Below are 25,656 nucleotides of genomic sequence, written 5' to 3'. Positions count from 1 at the left end.
AAAATGTGTACAGGTGTCAAAACATGCAAGTTCAACCAAAGGGTTTTGTTGTAAGTGAAAAGTAAGAGTTAAAGTGATCACGACACAGGTCTAATTAAAAATCAACAAATTGAGATCATCAACAGCATCAGTGCTTTCAGGGTAGAAACTGATGGCTTTAGGGCTGCAACTAATGATTGTTTTAGCTGATGTTTAGTTGCATTTTATAGTTTAGTCCATAACATTTAAAAAAAAAAAAAAATTGATAGAACAGTTAGTCTTTCAAACAATCCACTTTGCCTTCAGCCCAAAACCCAAACTTTACAATCATATATGACAAAGAAACCAAAATACTAACATCCAAGAAACAGAAAACAGTGGATATTATTTTTCTTTAAAAACAGCTATTAGCAAATAATCTACAAACTGATTAATCGACTGATGCAGCTTTACACGGTTTATATCGGTGTTTGTTTATGTGTCTTTGTGTGAGTATGTGTCTATCGCACTGATTCCTACCTCAAATAAAGCTTCAGTGCACTTGTTATTGTCTTAACGTCCCAGTCCTCACTGCCAGACAGATCCACTTCATTGCTCTTCTCATCTGAATGAATCATGCAACATATCATCACTACAACATTTATTGACTGGGGAATTAACATAAAGCACAACTACATTTGCTTTTTATATTATGCATAGTCAAGGACTGTGTGTGATTTTGTGGGCAGGATAGAAAGTCCAAATATGTAGTTTAAATATGTAACTTGCAATTAGCCATACGAGGATAAAAGCAGTGCTGCAAACCTTGGGGGTCGAGTGTGGTCCCAGTGGATATGGAAGGAAGTTACAGCTTCTGTAGAGGGCTGTTACTTCTACACTCATTACAAGTTTAATTAATCCCTTACTACCTCAGTGGCTCCATAGAGACTCCAGGGCTGTGTTGTGCTGAAAATTCAGGGGACTTCATTCACACCTTAAGTAACCTCTGATGAATTACAGAGGATGTGGAGGTGCAACGTGCTAGTGAAGTGTTCTGAGTCAGACATGTACTGTACAGGGCCCGTGTCACCAAACAGACTTGGCTTTGTGGCTGGCAGGTGGTCTGTTACTGGGGAATTTATTTATTTTTTATTTCATCTATGCAGTCATTGTAGCCAGGAGGACTGTTTCTTCGGCTACTCTGGCTAGAAAATGGCCTGTCCAAATATCAACTTGTGAAAGCAAATGTTACTTTGTGAAGTGCTTGTAGGGGCGGCTGTGTCCTAGGAGCTAGAGTGGGTCTTCACCGGATGGTTGGCAGCTCAATTCCTGGCTTCTCCGGCCCACATGTTGTCCCTGAGCAAGACACTGAAGCCCCAATTGCTCCCGGTGATGTCACTGGTGTGTGAATGTGTGAGTGTGAATGGGCAAACAGTGCGAAAGAGCTTTGAGTGTGCTGCCATGAGTAGAAAAGCGCTATACTGCATAAGTACAAGACCATTTACCAAAGGTGTATGTCTGTGTGTGCAATTAATAGGGTCTGCACAAGCTTTGTGGTCTGCTCTAGAACCAACAGACCTGACTTAGTTAAATCAGAGACAAATAATTTTGGCAGTAGCAGTTGGAGTAGCACAAATTATGAGACTGCTAATCACAAAGCAGCACCAAGTTTATAAGTGTTATTCTTTATTTTACCTTTGTTAACCACATCAAGCTCTTGGGGAAATCACTGTAGGGTGTGGTGACTTTAGCATAGTGTTTAAACTTGAAAGTACAGGTCACATGTCATCCTTGTACTGTATATTCAGAAAAACATTTTGCCACACAAAACCATTACAGATGCAAGTTCTGTTATGCAGGAAAAGTTTCCTGACCTTCACACACTTTAAGGCAAATTAACAAACTGGTTTGAAAGTGAGTCCACGCAAGAGTCCCGGTGGGGAGCTAGGTTTCCTGCAATTTGAGTGAACTAACCCTTTAAAGTCATCAAGGTCAGTTTCAAAATACTGACATTATTTAATGAAAGTAGAATGTTTGGACATATTATCCAGTGTATTCATGGCCATTTATTCACTAAACCATTACATTTACAGTATGTAACATTTTTTCCACACATTTTTGTTGTAGAAATCTTCTCCAAAACTTGTCTTAATGTGGAGAGGTGCTGTCGAAGCCTCCAGTGACCCAGACTCATTGAACAGCACTGACAATTAGGCAGAGATATTAGCTTCTAAAAGGTTTTGAGAAGGACTGACCTCTCTAACTAATCAGAGATTTTCAATTATTTCTGCTTAATCAGTAATTCTTGTTGCATTCGTATTTATAGTAATTTCATAAAGACAAATATCTGAAGAGCTGAGTAGAGCGTGATGGAGCGTAGCAGATCGTAGTAGAGCGCAGTGGAGGAGGAAGAGGAAGCGCTGGGCGGAGTGGACTGATTTGGAGTTTCATGCTAGTGCTACATTAAGTTACATACTGTAGCTTTAAAAATACAGAATGTATTGAGCTAGTCTGCAATTACTAAACAGGTCAGAGGCAGAAGAGAGCTCGTTTTACAGCCTACTTCCTGTTATATTGTTGTCTGACATTTAATAGGTGTCGGTCTCTTTGTTTGTACTGTAATATGATGGGAGACTTATTTTCTGTCACTCTGTCCTCTCTGATTGGGCTCTGGCTATGTTGGTGGGTGGGAGATGAAAAGGAGGAGTCATTCTGAACACAGAGCTGAAAGTGTGCTGGTGTCTGCTGGAAACCAGAGAGCAGACAGAAAGCAATGGGAAGGACAGAGGACAAGCAAGGAGTCGAGTAAAAGAGGTTCAAGAGAAATGTGAGACATAAAGGAAATCAAGAAAAACAACTGACAGACACGGGCACATAAGAGGTCATCAAAGTGGTGTGTTGATGAAGCAAAAGCCAAAGAGCGCAAGGACGTGGACGGGGGATATAAAAGTAAATGGAAGCGAGGCAAAAATACATCCTGGCACTTGTTGCTGATAATGCTGAGTAATGATGGTCATCAGCCACTATCTTTTTAATAACGCCCCGACTGTTACATCAGCATATTCATCTAACTACAAGCAACCTAACATCATAAACACAGTGCTGGAGGATATAAATTAAAACTTTCTATGTGCGCAAATACAGACTTGAACTCACCAATCATTATTGAGAGGAGCTTCTGGACCTTGGAGCTTACCCCAACAACTCTGTACAGGCCTTGATCATTAATACCTGATAATAAGAGCAATAATAAAGCTTTACTTGTATAGTAATGTTCTTACTGAAATTGTCAAGTCTGTTACAAGGAAAATAACAAAGTAGACAATAGAAGCAAAGGCAAACAAAAACAAACAATGAATAAGGACAAAACTGTACTGTATGTATACACACACACACACACACACACAACGACCCTGAATGTGGAAAGCAGTTAAACTGATGTGATAACAATTTAAACCTGGTCTAGTGTGACACATAATCATTATGCATGCTGCCTGCAGTACCTGCCAAGCAGTCTTTTATTTTAAAATTGAGGCAAGACTGCCCCCTTGTGTACACATAAAGATAGTGCAATAATAGTAAAGACTACACTGACATTATCAGCTACTATCCACCACTTCTTATGTTAAGATATGTCAAACAAATGTAACTCTTTCAACTGAGCTTTTGCATATTCATATCTAGAGCTCACCTCTTGACTCTATGGCACTGATAGACTTCTTCACAAAACTCAAACCCATATTATCCAGTTGGGCATCAACTGCAGGTGAAGGAAAGAAAATACAGAGCATTGTACTCATAAAACTTAAATAATATCCTCCACATACAAAAAGTCTGGTACAACTAGGTACTTACTTCCTCGTTCTTTAGAAAAGGTCCTCCCAAGATGGCATCCAATCTGTAAACAAACACCTTAATGGCTTTTTTTTTTGTCTTTGATACTTAACGACTGTGATATATAGTAAAGTGTAGATATATGCAAGTATATTAAGGCCGGATACTCTATAAAATCTCAGGTGAGAGTTTAACAGAATACAGTGAGGCTATATGAGCTGAGTGTGAGTGGCAGATGATGACACAATAGAAGCAGCTGACTCACATGTTCCTTTCCACCCATGGCCAGCATCCAGAACTTGTGGTCATCCTCTGACAGCGCCTGTACTGTTAGCACTGTCCCTGGCCTGGGGGTGAGACATACCACATCAGCGTTAGGCAAAGCATTAGACATGCAGTACAGTTAGACATTAAGTGAAGTGAGTGTCAATACAAAACATACTTAACACTCCTTGAAACAAAAAAAGCACCACAAATTGAGTCCATGTCATCTCAGCTGGTTTATGAGACTTACAGTTCAATAATATGGGACCAGATATCAAGTTACTCATTATAGTCAGAATGAACATGTGGACTCCAATTTCCATACTAAAAATGGGGTATTGCTCTTCTATTAATATGACAGAACAGGGCTGGGCAGAGCGTGACAGATGCTCCCATCTAAGTGTGTGAGAGAAACACTCCAAGACCAATCCTGCTGCTCTGCCCTCAGCAATCTGACACAGAGTAACAGACAGCAAAGTCCTTGGAGCGAAGACCTTCAGGAAACTCTTAATGTGGAATATTAGAGTAAACAATTTTGTCTTCGGGCATATTGGACCTGAACTGTCGTGCAGCAAGAAAAATTTCCAAAGTAACTTTATTGCTTAGGGCTTAAAGTAAAATAAGACCGTCATTTACAAGCATAATTTCATTACACTGTACTTGAGAAACAAGGTGGTGAAAATGTACCGATCTGTTATGTCGAGTTCTAAGCAGAACCTCCTGTCCAGTGTGTCAGTTGTTTTGCGGACACAGGATTTGAGCGTGACGGATTCTGTCTCACCCTGAAAATTAAATAAATAACATTTATTATTCAGAATGTTGTATCACAGAAGTAGAATGTCAATCTGAAAGGGAGAGTTTGCATATAGTATGTGGTTGCAATCATAACAACTGTGTGGTATTAATAACCCACTGCACTGTGTTCTAAGACTCACAATCTTCCCACCAGATCTGTGGTCGAAGGTCACCATGTGCAGGATCTTCTGCTCTTTGACAAATGTGCAGTAGCGTTTGACCCAACTTGAACCAAAGGGAGGTGGCCCTAGAAAAACAAGGCACAGATGTGACACAGACAATAAGTAAGATCCACAGTAAGTGGATCATAACAATTACTTTTGCCAGGAAAAAGGATTTCCCAGGCTGACATACTGTATTCCTAACATGTAACGTGAGAGAACGAAATGTGGAGGGGCACAAAAACATATATAGTAGTCAGCAGTTTGACCAATCCACAATGTCAATGTGTGTCACATAGTGGAGCCAGTAACAAAAGAAAAACTGGACACTTTACCTGCATCACACATCAATACTGTGGCTGTTTGATCATCATTGGAATGAAAGTTTACCACTGTCCAAACCTTCCTGCTATTACATCAAATGAGCTAACGTCACAGACAACTAACACATAGTGCTAAATGCCATGTTTAAGTTATGTATATGTGTGGACATAAATCCAGTTACACATTCTTAGCAGAGCAGCTGAAGGAAAACTGTTTAAGCCTCTCCTGTTTATTACATTGGCCTGTGTATATTTGCAAAGTGACATGTATTCTTGCTTTGACTATGTTCCCTGGCTGTACTATATGTAATAAATGGAGGTCGTACGTTTTTCCTGTACATAGAGGTAGCCTTCACAACTGATAGAGCTGGTCTGTCTGTATTCTTGGGGTGTCTCACTAAACCTCTTCATCAGCTCGTACACCTCTGACCGTGCGGCATCAAATCGATTCCTTGTCTGGGAGGAAAACGGAGAAACACACACACACTTCAGGAAGTCACTTTCAGAAATTGGTTAGGTAGGATGACCATCCTAATGAAAGTCCACTGCAAATATATTTAGAGGCCAATTCACTTTTTCCACATTCCCCTGTCCAGACAAGGATGCACGCAGTTTTATTCACATTTTAACCTCCTGTCCGTATATGCAGATATTCTGGTACATGCATTGTACCTAGGAAGGTGATGAGATTTATGTCACTGGAGCGTGGCCGGCATGGGGATGCAGAAAGCATGAATTGGCCTTTAGTGGATTCCTTTGAAAACCCCATTTACAGTGTCAGTTAAATGGTTAGCAGTAGTCTAAAGTAAAACAGAAAGGAGGTTAAGACTGTAATGGCAATGCAGAATAAGTGAAGCCAAACTGGCAAAGGTATGACGTTGAGGAGTGGCTCACATATTTTCCTCAGAAGCTGATAGTGAACCAAGACAAATAAAATGTAAATATTGGACTTGGAAGCAGAGAGAGGATTATGCCAACGTCTGCATTTAACTGTAAGAACTTGGTAAGCCAAAAGTACAGCGAGTTTTAGGAGCTTTTCTTCCCAAGTGTGGTCAAAATGTTTTTTAAACTTCAGTCTGAATTTTATTACAAAATTATTTTTAGGGTCAAACACAAACAGTATACAGGTGTTTATTTTCATGGTTAGAATCATCTTTAAACAAATTAAAAATAGAACAATACAATATATATATATTCCTTACATTCTGAATATTGATCTGTAGTTCTTTTTTATAATGATCAAAGTCCTTTGCGAGTTCAAAGCCCTGGTGATAAAAGGTGAAGACTGTCTGAAAGAAGGCCAGCATCTAAAACAAATCACAAAATGGGAAAAAAACAGAGAAGAGAGTCAGCAAGTGAAAGCAAAACTCCTAACTAACCATTATGTCACATTATGACTGCTCAGTCACTTTCCAGAGAGACAGAAACCATATTGCCCTTTGCTTTTAGCTTTATCATCGCTGACATGCCACTTAGGTCAGTCACTCACTGGCTCCACACACTCAAACTTCTTTCTCTCTTGAATCTCCTGCAGTTTGCACACATAGTCAAGTGACTCCGCCTGAAAGTGCTGCCTCATGGTTTCCACCTGGAAGTCTGCCTGAAGAGGCAGAGAACACACACCAGGATGGTTACAGTTACAAACAGATGCATGGAAGCAAATAAAAAACAAAAAACAAACATTATCTTTGTGCTACAGTGGAATCTGGCAAGCTAGAGGCTCTTTTTGGTGTGGCTTTAAGCTCTTGTACTAGGCATACTGCAGTTTGTAAATCAAATAGTGATTATATTCAAGCCAATTTCTACCACCATAAATATCATGTTTATCTTTGATGGCTGCATAAGTTGTACAACATACCCTCTATCCTTTGATTCTCAATTCTGACAATGAAACCCCTCCATACAGTTTCTTTGTTTCCACAAAGATGCAGTGTTGATGCAGGTCTGATAGGAATCTGTTTTGCCACCACAGACCGTTGTGTCATAAGATTTAATGAAAACAGACTGAACAGCCTGCGTTACCAGTTTCCTCTCTGCTTGGTGTATATGATGTATGGGTAAGCCTTGCATGGCATGAAACTGAAAAGTGAGAAGTTGTTACGTTCTTTATAGTTTAAAACATTCATTTCATTGTACTAGAGCATGGCTTGTTCTACAAACTACAACAACCCGGGATGACCTTGCCAGTTCAGTACAAATGAGCATGCACTTCCTTTCCAAACAAGCCAGGCAATTTGCTGCTGCAAGGTACGTCAGTGGAAAATGCACACACCGACAGGCTTTTCAGTGAAGCTCTTCCCCATGGCACCAAAGACAAAAACCAGAGCAACCATTCCTAAACTAAACAGAATATCAGTTTCCAAACTTTTGCCTGTCATAATGAACAGGTATTCTGCATGTCACAATGTATCTGTCAGAGAGCTCAATGACATATATACCTCTTGTAGCTGTGGCTCTTTCTTTTTTGCTGACATATTCAGAAGCTTTTCCAGAGAGCTGTAGTACTTCTCGGTTTCTTTTTCATACCTTTTTTTTTCCGCCTTAAGAAGGTGCAGTGGAGAGAGAAGAAACATTATTCTTAGTGACAAGAGAATCAAACCCATATGTACGGTACAATTCATGTTCTATCATCAGCCAGATATTTTTAACAATCAGTAGGGTACAACAATGAGATCAAGCGCTGAAGTAGTATATTGGGAAAAGGAAAAACCGCCATACATTACCTTTACTATACCGAGCTGCTCTTTTCTGAACTTCTCAAGGGGTTTCATTAAGGTTTCTGTGATGTTTCTCATCTAGATAGAAAGAGATGCCACAACAACATATTCCAATATTAGTCAACAACAAACCCATTAGATCAAATTTCATGCGACACAGCCACATTTTCTAGTTTTGTTTCCAGAGAAGAATGGCAGCTGTACATGCTTTTTTTTGGCCTCCAGGTACAAGGCTTCCAGTTTACATGTCAAATTACATGTCTTTATCTTTGAAAAATGTATTAATATAGTCAATGTATTTTTCTTCACTCCTCCAGTGTGGCTGCAGGACATGTCTGTACCTGCATGCTAATCCCTCTTTTCCTTACTTTGCACTGTGACCTCATCCTACTGTGCTGAGCAGTGCATTAACCATTACGGTCTGAGCCTGTCATCTCCACATGATGCTTATAGAAGCCACAAACACTACATGTTTTACATGCATTTCTTTTGAACCAATTTCCCCAAAGTGTCACAGACCATCTTGCCTACCATTTAAATGTATGTCTTTAAATGAGGGGTATTTCTATAAAATAACATCTAGAGGAGGTCACAAATAAATTTACAGGACAAGATGATGCACATTCACAAATAGCACAGTAGTAAGTATTGTGGCACTTTAACACGTCATCATAGAGTTTCATAACCTATGGCCACAATTAAAATCAGGCGTACTTTAGGACGCTGTAACATTCTTTATATCGGATGTAGGAGTTTTGTGTTTATAAATTAGCAACCTTACCAGTGCCGCCTGATGAGCAGATTATATTTATGGGGATATGTTGTAATGGTGTGTAATGCAACCACTCCCCAGCAGGTGCTGGGACAGTTACCCTTAGACACGCACAGGGGGAGGAAGTGTTTACACTCTAACAACACTAATTTACCCCCTGAGAAACTGGCCTGCTCTGACTTCTGGATGCTACAACTGTACATTGGCAAAAAATTATATTATGAAAGCCTGTCTGGATCCCTGGTGGTTGACAGACTCAGACATTTATAGATGCAAGAACCAAATATGGGCAGCAGTATGTGTAGGCTGCTCGGAACACACACACACACACACACACACACACACACACACACACACAGTTAAACAATTTAAGTGCAATACACCACACAGACACACACACACACACGACAGACAGACACACAGGTATTATTCTTGGCTTTCAAGCAGGTTCAGACCAGTTGTTCTCACCATCAGCTCTCGTTGGTCTTCTAGGTTTCTGAGGAATGCGGCGAACTCTTGTAAAGACTCATCTGAAGAAAAAGACAATCAAACATAATAAAATGCAATGATTCTGCCTGACTCTCTCTCTCTCTCTCTCTCTCACACACACACACACACACACACACATGCAGCCTAAAACACATGATTAGCAGTTGTTCCCACCACAGGTTCATACCAAAAACTGCTCTTAATTTGCTGGTAGAGAAAGAACTACAAACAAACACATACAGTGTCTGTCTGTGTGGTGGTAACAAAACTAGTAGTTAGTTTCCACCATGTAACAAGGCAAACCCACACTTACCAATGCATTTCTCATCATCTGTCTTTGCATCACCGATGTACTCAAACTTAAATTCTCCAAGGCACTGGGCAAACTTCCGCTGTGCCATCGCAAGTTCTAAAACACAATGTGGAATAAAAAAAATAAACATTTTAAAGCAGGAAATCTAAAAGGAAACACATTTGTAATTAAGATCAAGTAATTAGGATCTACCAATTAAACTGATACATTTCTCTACATTTTTCATGCATAATTTGTTTATGAAAGCTGAAGGTTGAGATAAATCAAATCAAATTTATTTATACAGCACTTTAAAACAACATCCAGCTGACCAAAGTACTTTACATTGGAAAATAAAATCACAATAAATGACTAAAATAAAGTAAAAGAGCAGTGCAAATAAAAATAAAACAGCACAATAACAAACACACATAACATACGTTCAATAAATTAAAATTAAATTAAAAGGAGTTAAAAGGAATGCATCAAGCCCTACTGTGTATTAAAAGCCAAGCCAAATAAATAAGTTTTAAGCAATAATTTGAAAGTAATGAGGTCAGTAGATGACCTAACATTAAAAGGTAGACTATTCCATAATTTAGGGGCTGCAACAATAAAAGCACAGTCACCCAAGCGTTTATATCTAAGACAAGAAGAGAAGAAAGACATTTTTAAAAAAGGCTGAAGGGAAGAGGCAGTGTGAGTAATGTCAATGTGTTGAGAGGTTGGAAAATGTCAGAACATAAAATGTAAAGTGTAATTATTATAAAAGATATTTAAAAAACTGAATGGAAGAACCAATAGTCAAATGTCTTGAGATCAGTTTAATGTCAGTGTCTATTGCTGAAGGTGCATTTCTGTCTATCCCTGCATAAATGCGACAACTTCGGCTTTTGAGATGTGGACGAATGCTTTTTAAATCCACCCTCTGTCACACACCCCTGCACATCAGTAAACACAGCAAAACAAATCTATTTCCAAACAGTGAAGAGATTCCCCAAAGTGGAATCTCTGACCCACGAGAGTCCTCTAGGGAACCAAGACAGAATGCAGCAAGCGTATTTTAGGACTGTACTTACAAGCAGTATGCTAAGGAGCAGACTGTACTGAGCATCTGTAAGTGATACAAAGGCACAAGACAGCTAGCTACAGTACAACCAGTGGTTACAACTAATTATTTTTATTAATGATCAATCTCAGTTTAATTAATTTAGTGATTACGAAACATCACAATTTACTAACGCCCAAGTGATGTCTACAAATTGTTTACTAGATCTGACTAACAGTAAAAAAAAAATGTCTGACAAAACTAAATCCCAGACATTAAACAATGAGAAATATAAACATGGTAATATTTTTTCCATATTGTTGCAGTTGATGTTTAAAAATAATGAGTACTGGGCTACATTGACATCAGACCAGTGTGTTGCTTGTCAGGAAATCAGAGAGGGGTTTTTGGTTTTTTTTGGCCAATGTGTTCCTTGTTTTGGAAAAAGCCAACCAAGATCCAACTGTGGTGACTAACTCAACTCTCCTAGTGACCGAGGCACGAGGAGAAGCGTGCTAACTGTAAACACGATTATTTGCTAATGTTAGGAGCATTTTAAAATGCTAAAGGTTACATGCTAAACATCAGGATCCAACTACAGACCATGCATGCTAACAAGCCAACTCTAGCCATGTCAGCATGTTACCTTCTAAACAAGGCCGCAATGTCCATGACCTTCAAAGCAGTCATGCTTGGTAAAGGCAGCAGAAGCCATCCAATATTCTCCTAAGAATGTTCATAATCTTAAAAATTACAGTACCTAGACCCTGCAAATACATTTGGTTTGCACAGATTATAATAAAACAATCACTGTCACTTTTAAAAGTCATTTAAGCCGTTTTGCTGTTTCTACTCATGTCAGCCCTGCTGCTCTGGGTAGTGTGTACAGGGCCTAAAGTCCAAACATGTGAGAGGTGTTGGACAATGTCTGCCTGAGCCTGGCACGAAGGGCATAGCTTCTGCCTCAGTTTATTTAAAATGGTTTGAAATTCACTGCTGGTCGCTCCACAGCTCAGTCTTAAATCTATACAATCCCCAAAGTACACAAGGAAACACACGTCAAACAAAACACCTGTGGTCGACTCCTTTGGCCAATTTGTCTAACTACAGGAAGACAAGAGGTTCACACCAGACAATAGGACAGCTTAGGTACTGCAGCATTTACAACTGTTTGTTCTTTGTATAGCACTTGGAGGAAATGTTTTCCCCGATTCTTGTAGGTGAGGTAATTGTTTTTAAGAAATTAAAAGTCAAAACAGCAAAAGAAAAACAAAGAAGCTGTCTTACTAGCAAAATCAGGGTCTCTTATCTACCCCTCAACAATTCAGCAAATGTAATGTAATAATGTTTATAGTTCATAGCTCATTTCTTGGCTCATGAACTTGTACAAGACGGTGCACAGATCTAACTTTACTACATCATTAATCAGGACAAGAGGGTCCCCATTTGTCCTTTGCTCAGACACCACACAGACATGGTAAACAACATTAAGAGTCTAACAAATAACAGCAGAAAAGCATCAAGACTGTATCTTGGTGAGGTTAGAAGGGATGTGGGGGTGAGTTTTATGAGATGATTTACTGTCAGCTTTAATTCTGACTGAGTTACATAAGCTTAGAATAAAAATCTTACATTATAAATTCGTGTCAATCACACCAAATAATTCTGTAGCTCACTAAAAAACTAGTAATTCACTAAAAGCTTCTCACTTTTTTTGGCCAAAATGTTTGTTGGGTTCCAGGTAATATTTTCAAAGTAAAGGTATGGGAAATGCAAGTCTGTCTGGCCATTATTTTGGGAGAACACAATACTTATACGCTGAACATGGCTATTTTTCCCAGAGCGCCAGTAAATCTCAAGGGAATCTAAGCCACACAGACAGCTACAGCCCAGAACAAGGTGTTCAGGTCCATAAAAGGTAACTGTGGTCACGGTGGTCTGGCCAATAGACGTCATTTTGCTGCACATGAAATTACTGCAGATGACAAACAAGCCTGTGAAGTCAAGTTAAAGAGAGCATTCAGGAGTTTTACTGGTACCTTATGCCTGTACTAGAATTAAAGTAAAGACAGATGACATACTCCAAGTCCTCTATTAGAAACTGTATCAGCTGCAGCTAATATTCGACAAGATGTTCAACACTTTGCCAATTAGTCAATCAAAAGAAAATTAATGTGGAAGTATTTTGATAATCAATGACTCAATTGAATTGCCAAAACATTGTAGGTTATAGCTTCTCATGTAAGAGGGTTTGCTGCTTTTCATTACCAAGTTAAAGAGTGAGGTTCACTATACTGGTGACCTACAAAGCTCATTTGAGTAGTGAGACAAAGCCAAACTAAAAACCTTTTCATCCCTGCTAACACAGCTGACAGCAAGTGCTTCCTCTGACACGGCTGATTAAGAGCATTCTGGCATTTGTGTTGGGTTAAGAAACATAATACTACTCCCAATTTCTTTAACTCTTATCTCTGAACTACTTTTGGTTGGAATTGCCAATGCTTCCCCAGGTGCCTCAACTTTCACAGCGCTCAACATTCCCCAAAGCTTAACGCAACTTGTGGTTTTCCATTACTACACCCCATCTCAGTGATATGATCTTCAGGAAAAAAAAAAACATTTACTTGTTACTAAAACTGCTCTAACTGAAGTGTTCAAATAGTGGAGCTGGCTCTCAATAACAGATTGCATTTTAGTTTCAAGTAGGTAAAACACCTTGATACATTAAGCTCAAATAAATCCCTTATTCAATCTTTCATTCACAGTGTCTGTTTGAGCAACAACTGCAAAATGTAATATTTGCGGGTGGTGCTGACAACAAAGGGGGAATGAGAAGTTCTTTCTTTACATATTTATTACCCACCACCCAACAGGTTAAAGTGAGATCTTGTGGAAGCACGTCTTACACCTCAGCCTACCGCCAGTGTTACACCGTGTTCTGTGACCTGTAGCAGTTCAACAAGTTAATCACCAGTGCACGGTGCATGCAAAAAAGCTGCTATTTATGTAACTGACATTCACTAAAGGATAATGTTGACTTAATCTTACTTTTATTGTACTGCTTTTCCTTTACACCCCAGAGAGGAGCAAAAGCAGTAAAACAAAGAGTGAGGACAGTGTTAATGAATGGCCCAGGGCAGTGATAAACTATGCAGCGAAAGCCCTACAACTCCTCAACACAGCAGAATGTCCAGGGTTTAGGTTTGATGGTTAATCACAGTTTCTATTACTCCATGTCATACTTGTCTGGTGTCTGGTCCTTATTACTAATTGTGTTATTAACATGATTAGAAAAAGCTAGATTCCTAAACATTAAAATCTTTTGTTACACTAACCTGTTTAATTTAGAAACTACTTAAACAGATTCCATAAGAGATTTGAAAGGATTCAGATTCAGTAAGTGGATTTGGAACTGGATCGGAGTTGTTGAAATGCAAAATCAAATCCAAGCCCTACTCATTAGCCTTTACCCATGTAGTGATCCTTGGATCCAGGCCTGAAGCTAAAAGTCACCAGGTTTGTGCAGTCGGAGCCTCAAAGCTTTAAAAAAAAGTCTGCCAGAAGAACGTGGCATTAAATAATACTGTTTAAAATCACCTTAAAAAACAATGCATCATAACACAAATCTAAATTCCCCCTCACTACTGACTCTTATTTATTTAACCTTTATTTATCTAAGGAAAAATTCCTTGAAGTCAAGGACCTCTTTTAGAAGGGCAACTTGGCACTGGAGCCCATGTTGGTCAACAACAGAACTCAAATTACCCCAGAACACGCACAAATTGCTGGGTGGAAAGTTTGGTGGGTTCCTCCACAAGATGAAAACATGTTTTGACAACATTATAGTGGAACCTTAACACAACATGCAAAGCCTCAACACGCTCTGTAGTGGCTGATATAGGGTCAGGACAGTGTCAAATGTCATTGCATTGTATAAGATCACGCGAGTGTGATGGTAAAAATTGATGTGACTAGTGTTGTCACGATACCAAAATTTTGGTACCGGTACCGGTACCAAAATATATTTCGATACTTTCGATACTTTTGGATAGTTTTTCAGATAAAAAGAGAACGCAAAAAATGTCATTACTGACTTTATTTTAATAGAAAGTCTTAGAATAACATCAAAATAAAATTCAAAATACTAGGCTTTTCTTATTGCACTCAAAAAAAATGTTTTTACAACAGTCAGTGTGAGTAAATAAAAAGTATGAAGTTAGAAGTTCTAACTTAGAAAAAAATATTTTCATTACATATAGCCTGTCTTAAGTAGGACCAATGTTTTTAAATGGTATGTTACCAGTCTTTATAACATATTAAATGGCTAAATATGTATGTAAAACACTGAACGACTGTGCTGTAACCACATTTAACGTTTTGAAAAAACACATTTTTTTATTAAAATTTAGAAAAAAAAATTCTATGTTTGATAAGAACTCTTTATCTTGTGTTGCACACTTAAAACTATTGAACTATTGCATTTGAAAAGGGCACATGTCATGAGTAAATTACCTGTCGTTCCCTGAACTCAGTGTGCAGGTCTGGGTGTTTCCGCCCTTAGCCATGCATGTTTTAAAACATCGTTTACACAATGGCGCATCAACGTTAATTGCCTCTCCTTGCTCATTTGTTTTTATGCCGAAGTACTGCCATATAGCACTTCGCGCCCCTCGTTTGTCCACAAGTTGCGGGGTGGTGACTGTTACAGCAGCCATTCTCCTCTCCGTGCTCCTCTCTCTCTCTCTCTCTCTCTCTCTCTCTCGCTTTCTCGCTCTCTCCCTCTCCAACGTCTCTGCTCTCTCCAAGCTTTCCTCCTGCTCCGTTTGTTGCGCCAGTCCATGCTGCTCATTGAGCAGAGGACGAGGAAGCTGTTTCCTGCTCTGTTTTCCTCTGTTGCGATCGGGCGCTGCCGGCGGCGCTGCAAGTACCGGTCCCATCCAAATGCAGTATAGTACCATTTTAAATGCCTCAGTACCGCGGTACCATACTAGTACCGGTATATCGTGCAACACTAGATGTGACAGACATTTTTAATATGTGTTAAGTATGATGAGATATTTACTGTTACACACACGTGTTATACTATACACACACACATATATATATATATATATAAACATAAGTAGTACTTAGTATATAAACATAGTACTTTTCTATGCATTGAAGCACACTTAAAGCACTATCACACTATTTGTCCATTCACTCACAACCACACCAGTCAACAGTACCCGGGTTTCAGAGTCTTGCTCAGGTACATTTCGACATGTGGACTGGAGAAGCCCGGATTCAAACCACCAACCCTGTAGTTGAGAGATGACCTGCTCTACCTCCGGAGCCACAGCCACCCAAATCACTTAACAACTCGTAATTTGTTTGGTTAAAATGTGCTGAATCTCTGTTATTATTGGGAGATAACCTAAAGCAAATTCCAGGTTTTGTGCAGTTTAGTATTGTTCTTTATTAGTATATCAAACATAGCCTTTATTAACTGTAGCAAAGACAGGAACAAAGCCCAAGTCACTGTGGATAATTATACTCCAAGATGGACAGATTTGCAGTCACTTAATTAGAGCCATATGTGAGAGTGGTGTAGAAATCACAGGCTGCTTGCATGTTTAACTCGCTGCAGGGTGGACAGCTAATGTGAGAATATATTTGGCCCAGCTATGTGAACTTCATTACATAAAACATGAAGAATGAACATTATCCGGTTACTTGAAGTACCTGCATTAATTAATGTAAGGCGGCATTCAGACACCGTGCGTGTCCCTAATTGATGTTTCCACAGCATAGATTGGCTGGATACAACCAGTAGGGCGACAAACAAAAGCCTCAGATGAAAAGTCTACACAACAGACTGAAATGAGAGCTACAGTCCTGGAGCAAAGAACTATAACAAGATAGAAATACCACACACATTAGGGCACCCAAGAGTCCAAAGCAAAGGCTTCTCCTGCTTTTTGCCTTTTAAAGCAAGGCATTTCGGAGCAAACCTGGGAACTGTCAAAACTTGGCTAGTTTCTCTGCTGAAAGCCGGAGACCCCAGTCGACTGGAGTCAGAGCGTGAGTCATACAGACCCCACCTTACAACTATCTGAAAACAGTCAAGCTTTTTCCAAGAAATAGGAAAAAAAAAGGAAGACATGCCTGGCTATGTGACATAAACACTGGTACCCCTGTTCAGAAGAGGTATGGAGCAGCAGAGATAAGACAAAAGAAACACAAAGGAAAAATGATATAAATTTCACAAGTAACACAGATGTGCATTGTATTGTATTATAAAATGCTGTACAAAGTCACTAGTGGTTAGTTTATCTATAGATTAATTAGTATTAATGTTGATTTAACAGGAACAGGAGAAGAAAAGCTAATCATTAAATACATTACATTAGTGTCTTCAGACAAGGACTGGCCATCTGTCTGTATTTGTCTTTAATAGGGAAGTAACGATACCAAAAACTCATTGCACAATAAATATTTATCACGATATTAAAAATGATGAAAAAAAGATGGAAAGTAAAGCCCTTTACTACAAAATAAGTAATAAATTATTTATTTCTTAGTTACAAATTTAGTGTTCCTAAGATGATTAAGTTGAACTTGTTTTCCATTTATTGTGCCCTGTCTTAAAGCAGGAAACTGGCTGTTGCTGCAAACGTTTTCCCCAAAACAAACATAAAAAGGTAAGTACATGGCAAAATTCAGCTGCTGAAGATGTCCACAGCGTATTCACTGGGGTCTGTTGGAGTGTGGTTTGTTATGATTTCTACAGTCTCATCAAAACGTGCCACTAAGGTCAGAACTTGCCCGGTCTTGGCCTTTAAACAGCAGCCAGCGTTTACATGCTGGGCCTTTCCACAGTCCTTCCGGTTCCATTGTCCCATCTTTTCCAGTATGCTCCCCACTCAGCTACAGCCTTTGCCCTCGACCTGGCCTGCCCACCCACCCCTGCTCACTGTCCACAAAGCATGCATTACTTCCTGGTCCTCAAAACCAGTCTGCAGGTTGATAGTATCTGATGTAATATAGTATCTGGGTATCATTTTGTCACAAAATGTTATAATGCAATGAAAGGTGTTTCAAATAATTCTCTGCATTTCTTTGCATCTAAAAGGAGCTCCGAAAGCACTGCCATACACTTCCACTTTCATAGCAGCCTTTGTTCTTTCTGGAGTGAGAGATGAAAACGCAATCCCCCACATGACTTCATGCCTTGTGCTAATGCGATTTTAATGAAAGATTGTGATGTGGCTCTTTGGCAGAAAACAGTAGTGTGATTACACAGAGCAGCAGTGAGCCAAGGTACATCATGACAGACTACTCTTAAACCTGTCTACCAGTAAGGAAGAGATACTCATGTCTGGGTTCTCAAAGAAGAACTGAAAGTAAAGAAGAAAAAACGACACACTATTTTCTTTTATGAGCCAGTTGGTCAATTCATCAGAAGCAATAAAGCTGCGGAAGTGACGGTGATAATCCCACTGCAACTCGGCCCAAATTCACATTCCAGATGACTGCAGCAAGAACAGAACATGCAAAGACACTATCAAATTAATAAAGCTGGCTGACGGGCACTGACCAGATGACATGCTCTTTGGAAATGGAGACTTCATACTTTCTGCTTTTAACAAGATTTCATTATGTTGCTAACAGGGCTGCATGATTATTCATTTTGTAGCTCTGACTGGGGCCCCTGTGGATGTTACTTAGAAAAATTAACGTGAACCCGCTGACAAAAAGTTTGGCATTAATGCCTGTAAATGTGAACATAGCCAAAAGCTCCATTTTCCTCGCTAAGCTGTTTTAAGCAATGGCAGGAATGTGATGAGCTGTAGACAGGAAGAGAAAACTGATTCATAAACAAATTCAACATGTTTGACATTGTGAAAGATTCTGTGACCTCCTGCAACTGCTTTTCAAATGTTACACTTACCCTATACAACTAGTGCCGATTTGAGGCAGAAATAAATAACTGAGTTTACTATTTGTGGTTATTGGTTAACGCAACTTAGCAAGAAAAAGGGAGCACTTAGTGTGATGCAAGGCATCTCACTGCTAATGCAAACATGGTAGAATCATTGTCGCATGAGATCGCACGGGGTCTAAATCACGCTCAAAACATGATTTATTGTGCAGCACTCATTGCTAATGACAACGGTGAGGGGTAGTTGAGAGGGTACAGACAGGACACAGTTCCTATGAAGGAAACCCTCTGAAACAGAAGCACATCTGTGCGTTGCTCCTCTAGCAGGCACTTCCATGTCATGGCCGCCTGGCCCAGGGACCCACTTTAAAATTTCCTCCCAGAACCAAGGACTTTCCGTAGTGGGACATCCTCCCAGCCGTAGGAGTGGAGGGGGTCACTGAAGGGCTGAGAATAGACTGGGATTTGGAGATCAACAGCTGTTCTTTGGACTGTCCCACCAGATCATTCTGAGGTCAAGCATGAAGTAAAGCATTTTATCATACAACTCTGTCCCCTACAGGTTTTAATTCAAGTTGTAAACAAGACCTCATCTGTCAGTGTTTACAACATAATGCTAGATCAACCATTTTTACAACACCATTGAGTGTCAGTCAGATGTTATTGTGAAGCTGACAAAGACTAACGAAGGGATTACACAGCTTAACCTGCACCAAATCATCTCCGCTCATCAAAAACAACTGGCTGAGCTCACGAGCTCATCTAGCGAAACTCAAACTTCAAAGCTGCACACCACAAACAAACGACGCAGATTTGGGAGGAAAAAAAATGTTAGGTTATTTTCTATGATCTTGATGAAGAGGAGAATCAAACCCTACTGTGTATCACATTCTCAAGAGAAAAGATTATCAGAGTAATGTCCAAGTAATAAGAGTCAGGCTGGGGCCAGGCTCCACCCTCAGAGAGCAAGTCGGTTACATTATAACTCACATTTAAAGACTGCTGCTAGATCCACTGTGGACTTTATTATTTCATATACTGTGTATGCCTGGGTGGGAACAGGATGGCAGACTGTAGAAAAAGACATTTCTGCTGTTATAGAATTATTGATGCAGACTTCAATCACTATTAGCCCAAATTATCAGGTTGAACGTTGTGCAATTACAGTCAGAATGTCTTCAGTTGTAACTAAAAGCATGTTGTGATGAGTCAACGCGAGCAGCTTCATTCATGTTTCCAGCCCGTGAGTTTCCGTTGTGTTTTGGTTACTCGTGCTGCTAACGTAGCCTACTCTACCTTAGCACTATTTTTACCACCGGTGTGTGGGCACTGATTGATAAAGATAAAAAAAAAAAAAAAAAAACACCACTGAACGTCTCGATCGACCTCTTACTAGATGATACCGTCTGCTGCAGTCGGGGCGAAAACAAAAAAGGTCCCACACAGCTTCAGTTAGAAGCTCATGACCAGGTACAAGGTCTGAAGAGACTCACGTGAAATCAGACAGAAGCCAGTCAGTTGAGTTTGTGGCAAAACCTGTTACATATTGTCATCTTTTACTGCATATGTTAATTCATATTCAGAAAGTAGAAGTGAAGTGACATTCATTACAAGATGATTAGTCAAAACTTTTCAAAATGCACCTGCATAGTTTTGCATTTTGTGTCTTTCAGTGGAATAAAACACCATTTTTCCAATCGTATATTGTCACTGAAGATATCTTTAAAATAGTGTTAAAATAGTCGTGTGTCGTTGTCATGAACCCAAGTCCCATCCTGTGAGCTAAGTGTATCTGCAGGGCTGGAACCAGACTATTTTCTGTCGATCAACTAACTCTCAGCGGTAACTTCAACATCAATGTTATCATTCAAAGACACACACACACAGCTACTCAGCCCAGTTTGGATCAATTAATCTCACACTAAATTAGGAGACACCCTTTGTAAATAGAAGTGCATCATTTTTATGTCTGGATGACTTCTAGAACAAATAGATGAAAAGGGAATTATTTGAATATGATGCTGTGTCTTTGCTCTACTAGTCCTATTAGCACAGAGAGTAAACATCCTGACTACAGTGACACACAGGTATAAACAGCCTGAACTAACTGAAAAATGGTGTCGTTGAAGGACTACAGCTAAGCAAAATAAAGAGAGTGCACTTCATTAATGCCAGAACATAACATGTCTATTAGTCCTTTCCTGAAACGTCACCCGACTCTGGAGTAGTCCCAGCGGGAGCGTATGACCAGGTTCTGTTGTCCTATTCTGATGAGCGACAGGCTAGCACAGACCTAATGAGGCTGAGCAGACTGGACATTTGATATGCCTCGCTATTTTGGACACACTTTCAATCAAGAGCAAAAACATGACGCATGGTTTAGCCACAGTCACATATGTAAGGTATGACATGCAAGCCCTCTGAAAAGCCCGTGTCCTCCTGAAAGAGGATCCCGTGTATCAGTTTATACAAACATGGCAGAGCATCAAGTCTTCTGTGAGCAACAGGGAACACCAGAGCTCGCCGTAAGACTCTGTGTTTTCTCCTGGTTGAGGTCCATGTGGCTGCAAACACTGAGGCTGGAGAAAGGCTGACAGGTAACCTCCCTACCATAAGTCACAGGCAAATAAAACTAAGGTGGCAACAAATGATTATCTCATTACCTAATTGTTCAGTATGGCAGTGTATAGCTGCCACCATGGGAAAAAAAAATTAGCTCAGTATTTCATGATACTTTTCAGGTTAAAAGGTGATATTGTTCACATTATAATGAGACGCTGTATTTTCTCAATCCTCTCATCCGAGCAGCTGGAACCAGAATGTTTAATTAAAGGTTTGAGGTTGGAAAAAAAAAGACTTTTTAAAGCAAAATTGAACACAAGATACAGTCACTCATTTAAAAATGCCCTCCTGGAGCAGTCTCACAAATCTACAGCTTTGGAAGAAAAATCCCCATGATGACAAGAGGTCAGAGGAGAATGGCAAGACTTGCTAAAGCTAACAGGTACAACAGACCACAGACCTGCAAATAACAGACCAGCACAACAGTAGTGTACAGTGCAGTATGACAGCACAAGGAATGACAGCAACAGCAGCATTAATATTTCCACTCATGTCAGCAAAGGGTAAGGCTGAATCTGTAGAAGGGGGAATGAAAAAATACACAGGCTTTAAAATAAAATCCAGGCCTCTCATTAGGTGCATAATCTTGCCTGGTATCAACGGTACAGATTTGGTAGTGGTGTAAATGGTGCAAAGAAAGTAAAGAGCTTAAATATCATTGCTGCATAATCTGAACGCACCAATGTTTCCTAAAGGCTGCTGCTAATCAGCTGAATCCTTTTATGACCTTTTGACAGTGTGAAGTGTAAACTTAAGTGTTGAACTCAATATCACTGTGACATTTTTAATATTCTACAGGTTGCCGTGCATGACATCAGACTACACTTTTAAAATGAATAAAACCAAAACCTTAAATAGCAATACAATGTATGGCTATCTGAACCTCAAGTTGCTCTCAATGGCCAGCACAGTGCCTTGCAGGGACCACGGCACCATCAGTGTGTGTGAGAGAGAGGGAGAGAGAGAGAGAGAGGGAGGGAGAGCCAAAACTGACATCTTCAAAATATCCTGTTTTGTACAACTGCCAAAACCCAAAGAGATAATTGTTGCAACTTTACACAGTATGAAAGAGAATGTGCAGTTGCAGTTGACTGTTTCCCAGCCCTAAACATGCCACTAAAAGTCTGCCTTGCCTGCCTGATACAATGCCATCTGCATGAACAAAGTTCCCTAAGTAGGCCCAGTGTGACAGCACCTTGCTGAACCTCTGCCTTCAAGAATTAGAAGTAAGTCTGCCTGAAGGTTTTCCAGGTCGAAAAACCTGCTGTGTGAAAGTCCAGCAGTGCTGCAGCACTACAGCATTGATACTACTGGATACAATGGACTGAAATTCTTTCAGTATGTTGTTTTACAATAGAGTTAGACTGCTTAAACAATTATAAAACTAAGCATATTGAGGTTAAAGGACATTTCAACAAGGCATCTTGGAGAAAGTCCACTTTTGAGGACTGTGTTGTGCAGCAAAGCACTGGGAACCTTACAAACACACCCAGCCCACAAGACTAGAGTTCAAACCGATAACCTAATCATTGTTAACGCAGCTGAGGCGTGGAGCTGTGAGCAAACAGCGCAGGAAGGTGTTAAAATACCTCAGTCCTCTGCTTTAGAGACATTTTCTCTGTTAACCTCGAGTACCTTTCTTCAGATTATGTATCATCTGGTCTTCATGACAGCCTCTCGTTTTATTTGATGATTACGTTAATGTGCACTGTTGCCTTACGCAGGCTGTTCCCCACTAAATGGGAAGAACAATCCCTGGCAAAAGGAGGAAGAAGTTACAACAGTGGACAACTCAAGACTTAAGACTTTTCCCAAGAAAACACGATTTTAGTGGCTGAACGCGTAGAATGTTCTTACAAAAGCTAACTTACGCTTCGTTGCATTGATGAGGTTCTTTCCATCCTTGTACAGCTCTTTAATGAACCTGTTAGTCTTGTCCAGCTCCGCTTCGTGTGCCTTTATTTTGTCCCTGAAGCCTGGGCTGTCCAGGTAGCATTCACTAAACTCTAGCGGGTGTAGTCCCATTTTTTTCTCTGACAGATAGCTTCGCTTTCAAACGCGGGAAACTAGCAACAGTGCCGCTTACTTTACAACTACAAATATAGCCTTTAAAATGAATTCACCACTCCTTTCGCTGGACGTTTTAAGTCTAGGAGAAAAAACATAGCTACATCAAGTAGCTGCAGCTAACGGTGTTAGCATGGTAATTTCTTCTGGCACGAGCGCATGGGTGTTGTTCAAAAAACGTCAAGAGTAGCGAACAGGGATAACGGTTAAAGAGGAATTTAAAAAATACGCTACTGGGTGAAGTATTCATCGGAAGTAGGTTCACGGGAGTTGTGAGAAAGTCATAGAGGCTGTACCCAATTTTCCGCACCACTTAAACGTACGGTACCAACAGAGTGACAGAACGACAAACTCTGCTGACATCTGTGTGCGTGTAGCGAAACTTCTACCAAAGAGTAGCAGGTTTATAAGATGGTTTAGTCATAGCTACTTCCGCCTTTGCTTCTCTGAGTTTCTTCTTCTTCTGTTTTTTAATGGCGGTTGGCAACCAGCTTTATTCTCTGAGTTTAGATTTGTTAGAATCAGAATCAGCTTTATTGGCCAGATTTGTCAGACACACGAGGAATTTGACTCTGGTACATCGGCTCTCATTGTGCATGTACATATCCCCATGCAAGGGGCAAGTAAACAGTAAACCAACATAAGGCTAGTATGACAAAATAAGCAGTATTAACAGGCAGTAAACAATGCAGACAGACAAAGGAATGCTTATTGTGAAACGAGGTGAATAGGAATAAAAATAGAGTACTTAAAAATAGAGACCTGTACGGATCTGTATAATCTGTACAATGTATATATACAGGTATTGCACTGAAGGTTATTGTCCAGTCATACTGTCATGGGTCAAGTGTTCATCAGAGTGACAGCCTGGGGGAAGAAACTGTCCCTGTGCCTGGTTGTCTTGGTGCACAGTGACCTGTAACGCCGTCCAGAGGGGAGGAGTTCAAACAGATTGTGTCCCGGGTGTGAGGGCTTTGCAGTGAGGTGTACAGGTCCTCCATGGAGACTATTTGCTCAATTACTGTGAAATTAATGAATGTGAATTACCAATAAGTGAATCACTGTAATGTTGTGAGCTATATTTTACTTGATTATTTTTCATTTTATCTTACCTGATGACATATAGACGTTTATCTGACAGGTGAGGTTGCTAATTACTTTTCAGATCAAGATTTTACATATAAAACACAAAATATTCTGAAAAATTTTGTTTTTACTACACAACAGTAGAAAGCAGTACAAATTTGCTCCAACTCTATTACGGTAACATTAACAAAGTCAGTCAAACAATAAATAATTATATAATCCCCAAAAGGTAATGAGTTGTGCAGTACAAACTGATATATCAAAAAATTCTGATCAATTAAATGCAGTTTTAATTGTAATCCAGTATTTTTACCCTGTGTTGCACTGTTTTACACTATATTGCTACTTTTACTTAAATAAATAATATGAACACTGTACTTGTTCTACCACTTGGAAGAAGTAATCTTTTTTCATGTTGTTTGAAGTAAAAGTAATGATAAGATACTGTAAAACTACTTTCAAGGCAAGATTTTACTTAAGCAAAAGTGCAAAGTGCCAAAAGTATAACTACTTGGTGTGCAAAAGAACTGGCCAGTGAGATTATTATATTATTACTTAGTATTTTTTGTTATTTAAGTGTAACTACTTTATATATTGTGATTTAATTGTTAACAGTGCATATTAGCATCTTGTGTTTTATACATAATTTTTAAGCTGCAGTGCAGATGGCAAGACAAAGGAGATACCACAAAGAAGCAGATCATTCAATAGCTTTAGTGTCACACCAAGGGTCAGTCCATATTAATAAACAGCACTGCATAAATATCCAGAGCACCAGTTAACCAGTTACTAACAGTGGACTGCCAACACTGCACCAGGCAGGACAACGACTAAGAAATAATCTGCCTCTCCACAACATGAAAACTCCCCTCAAGACATAGTGAAGTAGTACCATACAAACTACTACTACAGTAACACCATGTAATCCAAATGAGTACAGTTTGGAGTACATACAGGAAAGTCTGTGACTCAGCATTGCCCTTATGGAGCCCTCAGTTACTATTACAAGGTCAACAAACAAGGTCAAACATCAAGAGTTTCAGAAGCCAACCCTAAATCACACACAACCCAAGCAACTATGAAGTGCCTCAAATAAGTAATGTAAAAACATTTACTTGTGTAAAAATACCAATACAACAGTTAAAGAAAAAAACCCTCTATTACAAGTTGATGTCCTGCATAAAAGTGTATTCGAGTTAATGTAAGCTACATAAGTACTTGGTCCACAATATTATATATTATATAATAAAATTATTAATATATATTATACTGCTGTGGCTGCTTGACGTGGAGCTAGTTTTAAC

General features: G+C 39.5%; 1 protein-coding gene across 1 annotated transcript in view; it reads right to left on the bottom strand.

Annotated features, from left to right (window-relative positions):
• The window catches only part of arhgap10 (Rho GTPase activating protein 10), a gene marked incomplete at its 3' end in the record, with an annotated part of 43,284 nt that extends 19,617 nt beyond the window's left edge, over positions 1–23,667 (bottom strand). The window contains exons 1-15 of the mRNA XM_020591754.1: positions 23,071–23,667; positions 9,627–9,722; positions 9,293–9,354; positions 8,059–8,130; positions 7,774–7,875; positions 6,825–6,935; positions 6,538–6,642; positions 5,662–5,791; positions 4,992–5,098; positions 4,744–4,838; positions 4,058–4,139; positions 3,814–3,856; positions 3,650–3,718; positions 3,115–3,189; positions 499–583 (exon numbers count right to left, since the gene is read on the bottom strand). Of these exons, the coding sequence (XP_020447410.1) occupies positions 499–583; positions 3,115–3,189; positions 3,650–3,718; positions 3,814–3,856; positions 4,058–4,139; positions 4,744–4,838; positions 4,992–5,098; positions 5,662–5,791; positions 6,538–6,642; positions 6,825–6,935; positions 7,774–7,875; positions 8,059–8,130; positions 9,293–9,354; positions 9,627–9,722; positions 23,071–23,224 (1,388 nt within the window). The remainder of the gene's footprint in view (positions 1–498; positions 584–3,114; positions 3,190–3,649; positions 3,719–3,813; positions 3,857–4,057; positions 4,140–4,743; positions 4,839–4,991; positions 5,099–5,661; positions 5,792–6,537; positions 6,643–6,824; positions 6,936–7,773; positions 7,876–8,058; positions 8,131–9,292; positions 9,355–9,626; positions 9,723–23,070) is intronic.
• Between the last annotated feature and the right edge of the window lie 1,989 nt (positions 23,668–25,656).

The sequence above is a fragment of the Monopterus albus genome, unplaced genomic scaffold (assembly GCF_001952655.1).
Source record: "Monopterus albus unplaced genomic scaffold, M_albus_1.0 scaffold15.1, whole genome shotgun sequence".
Taxonomy (NCBI): domain Eukaryota; kingdom Metazoa; phylum Chordata; class Actinopteri; order Synbranchiformes; family Synbranchidae; genus Monopterus; species Monopterus albus.
This window is presented reverse-complemented; position numbering and strand designations above follow the sequence as displayed.